This window comes from Streptopelia decaocto, assembly GCF_964273445.1.
Source record: "Streptopelia decaocto genome assembly, chromosome: 1".
In the NCBI taxonomy this organism is placed as follows: domain Eukaryota; kingdom Metazoa; phylum Chordata; class Aves; order Columbiformes; family Columbidae; genus Streptopelia; species Streptopelia decaocto.
In genome coordinates, this window is record NC_138663.1 from 1,740,869 (window position 1) to 1,749,775 (window position 8,907).

An 8,907-nucleotide genomic window follows, 5' to 3' on the forward strand; every position below is an offset into this window, starting at 1 on the left:
AGTAGCAGCTGAGAGGTCCCTCAAGATGACACACTGTTCAGCTTCTCCCAGCTGTTCTGCGTGTCTTTGGGCATTTAACATGAGGATTAAGCTTTCAGAATGAACACTGAATGTCCATACAAGTTGTTGAGACAACTCCTGTCTTGGTATCAACGAAGACCTTTCTACTCAGGGTGTGTTTCAAGGCTTGCAGAACCTGACTGTCCAGCTGTAAACTCAGGTTGCCACCGTGATGAGAGCACACCAAACATTCACAAGACATGGCAGCAAGGTCCTTCATATCATCTGCTGCCAGGTCATAGAATCATCAAATAGTTTGGGTTGAAGGGACCTTCAAAGCCCACCCATTTCCCCCCCTGCCATGAGCAGGGACATCTTCACCAGCTCAGGTTGCTCAGAGCCCTGTCCAGCCTGGCCTGGGATGTCTCCAGGGATGGTTCATCCACCACCTCTCTGGGAACCTGGGCCAATGTTTCATCACCCTCACTGTAAAATATTTCTTCCTTGTGTCTGGCCTGAATCTCCTCTCTTTTAGTTTAAACCAAAAATTACAACCTGATGCTTACAGATCAGCTTCAGAAAGAGCTTCATCCAAGGTTGCCTTAGACTGTTACATCTTCTTCACTGATGGGACCTTTGTGGTGGTAGGATCTGCGTTGGCATTCCGGCCCATCTTCCATCCATGATTGCTTCATACCAGGAGTGAGATATCCACTAAATAAGCTTTATCGGGTGCAGAACCGTGTGAGATGCTGACAAATGGGTCCTCAGCAGCGATGGGATGAATCGGCAGCCAGGATGGTGTGAACCTCACCTTGTCTGTGGTCAGAGAAGAACCAGTTTGTGGAACTGGAGTGTTGAAGAGTGGATCTGCTTTGCTAGTTAACTCTCTGTGCCCTTTGAGCACCTTAGCAGATGGTCTGAGCCACTTTCAACTACCGGACACCATACAGGAGATAAAAATGCACCTTGAGGAATGGACTCGGCCTTTGATATTGGGGAAAAAAAGGCCCGTCTTGTGTTGCTGAGTAGGACAGTGTTCCAGATCCTGAAGGACTGGGAATGTGCCCAACGGTTGGAGACTCCAGTAGTATATTTTCCTTGTGCTGCATTTGCTTGGCTCTCAAGGGTGAAGAGGTGCTAAAGCAGGGCAAAAACTTGGCACTATAGAATCATTTTGGTTGGAAAAGACCCTCAAGATCATGGAGTCCAACCATAACCCACCCCTGGCACTGCCCCATGTCCTGAGAACCTCATGTCCATCTGTCCAGCCCTCCAGGGATGGTGACTGCCCTGGGCAGCCTGTTCCAATGCCCCACAGCCCTTTGGGGAAGAAATTGTTCCCCACATCCAACCTCAACCTCCTGGCGCAACCTGAGGCCGTTTCTTCTCATCCTATGACCCCCAGTCTCCTGAGCATTGGCTGTCCTGGATGTCCAGGGCACTGAATCATCCCACCCACATCACCTTCTCCCCCAAAACCCTTGGTAGTGGTTTAATGCAATCATCAGCAACTTAGGATCAAAATGGTTGATATTATACTGCTGCTGACCTTCCCTCCATGCCAGGTGAGATGTCACTGTCAGCCATCGCGTGACTTTTGGCCTCTGAATCCTTTGACTCTCTGGTCACAGGTAGAGCTTAACCCTTACCCTTCTTCTGTGAGCTGTAGCCTCTTCTCTACTGAAACAGCAGGAGTTTCATTATCTCCTGCCGGCCTGCCACAGTCCCACGGTTAAAATGCAGCCATTAATATTGTCTGACCCAGCACCAGAGTCCAGCCGCAGCCATCTCGGAGTCAATCGACTCTAATCCTTTGATTCATGGTGGCCACCTCAACCTCAAAAGCCTGCCACAGCTTTCCTTCTCCCTTGTTGTCCTTGCGCCTGGGCAGCTGGAGCTGGCTCCTCATCCCTGCCGAGGACAGGAGGTGCTGGTAGGTGGGTGAGGTTGGTGGCCAGGAATGGGTGATGCATGGGGGGACAGAGGTGCTTGGGCTTCGTGTCTTGCCCACCACTCTTCCAGAGGGGCTTTTTGGGTGGCTTCACGAAGGGGAAGCAACCGCACAGCCCGGCTGCATCTCCTCTCCTGCCGGGAGCCCGTGGCCACGGGCTGTGTCACTCAGTTCATCACCTCTGCTGTTGTCCTTTCCCGGGCAGGAGCCGGTCTGAGCAGCGTGTGGGATCTGATGGGATCCAACGTGATCCCTCTTCCCGTCCCTGTTCCTCACAGAGCGCCCCGGCACAGCTTTGCAGATACAGACTTTTTTCAAAGACTCGAAAAGTTGTCGGTGGGTTTTTGATTATTATTTTTTTGGTCTAATGGATTTCCTGTTTTTAATACAATTGAAAGGGTCTGAAATCCTTGCTTTAGATTAACATATGCCAGCTAGATTAGGGCTAATCAGGGCGCAGGTCTGAGCAGATGCAGCGCAGGGCCAATCCCAGACCTGATTACGGTATCTCAGTGGTTTAATCGTCTCTCTCCCAAGGGCGATCATCTCCGCTTTAACGCACAGCAGCCTCTCCAGCCCTCTCCTCCTTTGCTTCGTTACCACCCCTGGCAGGAAGGCCCCTACGTCAGATGCTGAGGCGATTTACTTTAATCCCATGCAGAAAGGGATCTGCATGTCGCCGTCTCTCACAGAGACTCCCCTGCCCATCCATGCGCTCCAAGATGTGGCCACACTTGGCCAAACCTTGGGTGACACAAACTCAACCTTTCCTAAGAAAACCTTGCTTGGGTCTTCACATCTCACCATCTTTTGATAGCACCCGTCTTTGGCAGCAGCTCTACCCTGGCCTATGCGCATGTTTTGATAGCACGGAGGGTTCAGGCTTTTAATGTTGCATGTTCTGTGGTCCGTGAGAGTAGTGGGGACTGTGGTCTTTGTGTTGGCCATGAGCAGTGACCATGGTTGGGTCCTCACATCTCACCATCTTTTGATAGCACCCGTCTTTGGCAGCAGCTCTACCCTGGGTGTGTTTGAACGGGATGGAGGGATGAGGCTCTTAATGTTGCATGTTCATGAGGGTAGTGGGGACTCTGGTCATTGGGTTGGCAGTGGTCAGTGACCACGGTTGGGTCTTTGCATCTCACCCTCTTTTGGTAGTGCCCATCTTTGGCAGCAGCTCTACCTTGGCCAACGTGTGTTTGAACAGGATGGAAGGATCGGGCTTTTAACACCACATGCTCTGTGGTCCATGAGGGTAGTGAGGACTGTGGTCTTCGTGTTGGCCATGGGCAGTGACCACAGTTGGGTCTTCACATCTCACCATCTTTTGATAGCACCTGTGTTCGGCAGCAGCCCTACCCTGGCCAAAGCACACATTTGAACAGCAAAGAGGGATCAGGGTTTTAACGTCATGGTCTGTGAGGGCGGTGGGCACTTTGGTCTTTGGGTTGGTGGTGGTCAGTGACCACAGCTGGGACTTCACATCTCACCATCTTTTGAGAGCGCCCATCTTCGGCAGCACTTTGAACTGGATGGAGGGGTTGGGCTCTTAACGCTCTGTGCTCTGTGGTCCATGAAGGTAGTGGGCACTCTGGTCTTTGGCTTGGCCATGGTCGGTGACCACGGTTGGGTAATCACATCTCACCATCTTTTGATAGAACCCATATTTGGCAGCAGCTCTACCCTGGCCAACATGTGTGTTTGAACAGCACGGAGGGATTGTGCTTTTAACACGTGCTCTGTGGTCCATGAGGGTGGTGGGACTCTGGTCTTTGGGTTGGTCATGGTCAGTGACCACGGTTGGGTAATCACATCTCACCATCTTTTGATAGAACCCATATTTGGCAGCAGCCTCACCCTGGCCAAGGTGCATGTTTGAACAGCACAGAGGGATTGGGCTTTTAACACACGCTCTGTGGTCCATGAGGGTGGTGGGACTCTGCTCTTTGGGTTGGTCATGGGTAGTAGACGGTCATTTGAGAACCTCAGTGGTCTCCTTTGGGTAGCAACCCAAAGGGCTTAGTTGGCTTGTTGGTCTGGAGTGGGGATTTGAGGTGCATCCCAGGCCAGATCTCCAGGTCTGTGCCAGCACCTGCTTCAACTGGGACGTGCTACGTTTGCTTGAATCGTCTTACAGGAGATTTTCTTCAAGAGGGCTGAGTGTGAGCTCTCATTTCAGTATTTTGTTGCCTAAAACTCTCATCTGTTAGAAAGCACCCTGGCAGCTTTGTACCTTCTCCTGACTCCGCACCGTTCCTGGTTGAGCAGTGTTGAACCATCTCCCTAGGAAGGCAATTCCTTGCTTGGGCTCTGAACTGGACGGATGTGGCCGTAGCCCTTCTGGCACGGGGCAGCTCTTCGGCTGGCGCATCCCGAAACTTTCCTACCCCCATGAAGTGCCGTGAGACCCGGAGAGGAGGGACGGCGAAGGGCTGCAAAGCTGCGCCGGGGTCACCCACCTGGTCAGCGCGATTAACTCCTAAGCTTTCCTGTCTGTACAGTAAGTTATCTGAGGACACCGAGCCAAGCGCTGCCGCCTCGTCTTATTAAACGGGTGTCCTTGGCGGGGCAGAGCTCTGCTTTCTGCCACAGAAACCTGAATCTAAAGAGATTGTCCTGCTCTTTTGGGAAAGCCCGGCTCAGGCACCCGCTGTCTTAAAGGGTTTGAATGCTGGTTTGGGGGCTGCCCATCCTGCGCTGCTGGCTGGAAGCATTTGTTGACCTCTAAAAGCTGGTTGTTCTCCCCAACAAAGGTGTGGATCGTTTCAGAAATGTCACGTACGAGGTAGCGTTTACAGGCTGGCTTGTCTAAACCACACTTTGCCCAGCGTACAGGCAGATAATATCGGAGTAGAAAGGTGACGTTTATAGAGTCGTTTTGGTTGGAAAAGACCTTTCAGATCATTGAGTCCAACCGTTAATCCAATACTACCAAGTCCACCACTGCCCCATGTCCTGAGAACCTCCTGTCCGTCTGTCCAACCCTCCAGGGATGGTGACTCCAGCACTGCCCTGGGCAGCCTGTTCCAATGCCCCACAGCCCTTCCAACCTGCAGAATTTCCTATTCCCCTTCCCCTGCCCAGCTTTATTGAGCAGCACCAGTGCTCCTTGCTATTTTTTTTCCACCTCTTTTCATTTTTCACGTCACAATATCCTCAGGGGCCTCGTTGTTTTGTTGTCACCTTGGTCGGCGTTACCAGGACTCGCGGTGTTTTGGCACAGCGGCGCTTTCCTCCGCGGCCAAAAACGTACCCGAAGCTTTGCCAGCTGCACCCTGGGGACATCTGATCCCTTTCTGTAGCCGGGACACCCTTGGGAAAAGACGTTTCTTGCTTTGCGGGACCTATCCCTGATTGGGGAAGGGCTGAGAAACTCTGTTTGCTTTCCTTTATCTCTGTTATGTATCATATGTATATATATGTGTGTAGGTGCCTATAGCCGGTGCCTGGGCCAGTGTGGCTTGGCCAGGGCTCGCTGGTCGCCTTTTACCCGTCTCGGTGCATCAGTGGGGACACAGATGAGCCGGAGGAGGTGACTCATGTTTGGGAGAGGCCGGTGGCAGGTCCAGGGCTCATGGTCAGGACGAGTGGTCCCTGGTCTGCGCAGCCACGGGCTCCTCGTGTGCCACCAAAGCGGGAAGGCGTTTGAGTGGCGGATAGAGTGACAGGGGATGGAGGAGTCCCAGCGGGGAGAAGCCAAATCTATCGCTTCTTCAGCCCCAGGGTTTCCAGTTCTGGGCAAATCAAGCAGAAAAATGTGTTTTGGCATGTGTGCCTCACCTGTGGGTGACGGCTGCTGGGGTGACACACTCGCAGATGTGGGAGAAACACGTGGGAGCAATCGCTGCCTTCAGCAGAACACAGCCAGGCAGGGCCCTGCGGTACCATCCCGGCGTCTGCTTTGGGTTCCTCCTCCCAAAATTCCTTATTTCTTTCCTCTTTAACCTTATTCTCTCTCTCTGTGGCCGGACAGCCCCGTGACTTGGGCTGAGCCGACCACGCTGACCCAACCGAACCCCATCCCATCCCACGTGGCACCGTGGTGGGTGAGTCCGGCACAGCGAGGCCACCAAGCCACAGACAATTACACTGGCACGGACATGTCACAGATGGTTTGGGTTGAAGGGACCTTCAAAGGTCCCCCAGTTCCCCCCCTGCCATGAGCAGGGACATCTTCACCAGCTCAGGTTGCTCAGAGCCCGTCCAGCCTGGCCTGGGATGTCTCCAGGGATGGTTCAGCCACCACCTCTCTGGGAACCTGGGCCAGGCTCTCACCACCCTCATCATGAACATTTTCTTCCTTATATCTTATATCTGAATTTCCCCTTCTTTAGTTTAAAACCATCACCCCTTGTTCTGCTCTAACAGGCCCCACTCAGAAGTCTGTCCCATCTTTCTTATGGGCTCCTTTTAGTCCGGAAAGGCCGCACTAAGGTCTCCCCGGAGCTTCTCTTCTCCAGCTGAACACCCCAACTCTCTCACCTGTCCCCAGCAGAGCTGTTCCAGCCTCGGGTCATTCCTGGGGCTCCTCTGGCCCCTCTCCAGCAGGTCCATGTGTGTCCTGTGCTGAGGACCCAGAGCTGGACGTGTTCGATCCCAAGAATCATCTCCCCACATCAAACTCAACCCCCCGCAACCCACGGCCACCCCAGCCTTGTCCCTCATGCCGCTCTCACCCCAACCCCTCCCAACCCCACTTCTACTTATATCTTCGTTTCATCTCTCCGCAGGTCTCGTCCAGATCCCGGTCAGCATGTACCAGACGGTGGTGACCAGCCTGGCCCAAGGCAACGGCCCCGTGCAGGTGGCGATGGCACCCGTGACCACGCGGATAGCGGACAGTGCTGTCACCATGGACGGGCAGGCAGTGGAGGTGGTGACCTTGGAACAGTGACCATGCCCAGAGCCAAGATCATGGTGATTTCTTTCCCTCGTCTCTTACGCGAATGATTTTTTTACGCCTCTCCAGAGATGCAATCAGGTGGCATCGAGTCTCCCAGCTTTGGAAGCGAAGGTTTTGTTAACTTTTTTTTTTTGTTTTAAAAAAGGAAAAACAATGAATCCAAGCAGAGGATGTGTGTGAAGTGCATTTTTCTAGCGCCACTCTGCTCTCGGAGGAGTGAGAAGCCGAATTGCGACGGGACTTGAAATCCGAGGAGATTTCAAAGCAAAAGGAAACGAAAAGCAGCCCCGGAACCCCCGTTTTCAGGACGAGACGCGGGGGGATGGCGGCGCGGGGGGCGCGGACCCCTCGGCAGCTCCAACGGCATCGCCGGCACCTTCCGCACGGCCGCCCGCGCTTGGCCAATTAGGTTTCGAAGATTTTAAACGTGGACTTTTATATTAAAAAAAAAAAAAAACCCTTTAAAAAAATATAAAAAATCCACCGCAAAAGGACTGAAAAAAAGCCCTAAAAGTTTGGAAAAGGCTCCTCTCCTGGGAAAAAGAAATAAGAATGCGTGTGTGAGTGCAGGGGGTGAGCGTCCCACGCCCCCCCGGCCGGCGCGGGGCCGTCCCCCGTGTGCACACTGGACCCGCTCTTCTCTGCTCTCGGACGCGCCTGCCGTTTGACACCTGGGTTTTGGTTTTACTTTATTATTATTGTTATTGTTATTATTATTATTATTTCCCATTTTTGTGGATCTAGACCCGAGTGGCGACGCTTCTCGAGGGGCTCTGGCTGTGTGTCCCCCGCACCCCCCCTTGCCAAAGAGCCCGTCCCCCACGACCCCCCCATCCTCCCCAAAAAGTCCCGTTTTGCAGGAAAAGCGTCGCTTGAAGGTAACGGGGCAAAGGGGGGTGGTGAGCACAGCCCCTTCCCTTTGGGGGACCCCCGAACCCCCCAATCCTGCGTCCCCCAGCACAACTCTGGGGCCTTTTCATCCCCCCGTCACCCCAAATCCTTTCCAAGAGGGTTTAAAAACCCCGGGGAGGGGGGGACAAATGTTACTGGACTTTCCCATGGGCCAAACCCCGCAGCCTCAGCCCCGCCGCGCGTGCAGTTCTGCATGGTATTTAATTGTTCATTTTGGTTTCTTTTTTTTGGTTTTAATTATTATTTCCAAGTGGCCATTAACGAAGTTCTCCACGTCTTTGCTCCGCTTGCGAGGAAGTTTTCGGATTCTTGTATTTACTTGTTTTATATGCGAAAAAGAGAAGAAAAATCCGATGTTCTTTGTATACATTTCTTCTGTACTTTAGCGAGGGGAGGGCGATCTTTCCATAGAAAAACAGTCCTGGTTCTCCCGTTTCTTCTTATCGTTTCCTTTTTTTAACGATTATTTTTTTATTGTCGTCGTGAAGATGTCGGTGGCTTTTCAAGTCAGTGTTTTTGGGTTGTTTTTGGCGATGAAATGATGTTCTTTTAATCCCGGAGGTTCCCCCCCCCCAAACCCTCCCACCCCCCAAAAAGAAGACAAAGACCAGGCAAGTAGCAGAGCATGGACCCCCCCTTGTTTTCCCAGTGTCTATTATTGCCTCATTCAATAAATTGTTACAAATGTGTCTACCCCTGCGTCCACCTCTCCTGTTTTTGGGGTATTTTGGGGGGGTTCGGTGTATCCTGCCATCCCACCCTACCCTGGGGGGGTGTTTTGGGGTTGAGTCCCACCCCCCCACACCAACTCCGGGATGATTTGGGGACTTTTTACTCTTCCAGCAGCAACCTGGGGGGTGATTGGACATCATAGGGGTGAACATCCATCCCCCCCCGGCTCCCCCACAGGGGCTTTTGGGTTGAATTCTCCCATTTTCAGCTGTAGCACCCACAGCCCACCCAGCACCATCATCACGCGGTCCCCACAGACCGGGGACCCCAAGAAGGAGCAGAGAAGCGCAGCGATGGGTTCCAGCAGCTTTATTGGGTTGCAGGTGAATCCTTCAGGTAAGAAAAAAGAGCGGCGGACGGCTGGACGGACGGACAGACGGAAGGAGAGGAGGAAGGTGGGAGGATG

General features: G+C 52.9%; 1 protein-coding gene across 2 annotated transcripts in view; it reads left to right on the top strand.

Moving 5' to 3' along the window:
- Positions 1-8,462, top strand: part of NRF1 (nuclear respiratory factor 1) — a 71,715-nt gene extending 63,253 nt beyond the window's left edge. For both annotated transcript variants that reach the window (XM_082075087.1, XM_082075088.1), the window contains exon 11: positions 6,685-8,462. In XM_082075087.1, coding sequence (XP_081931213.1) covers positions 6,685-6,848 — 164 coding nt within the window. In that variant the 3' untranslated portion in view covers positions 6,849-8,462. The remainder of the gene's footprint in view (positions 1-6,684) is intronic.
- Positions 8,463-8,907: the final 445 nt, after the last annotated feature.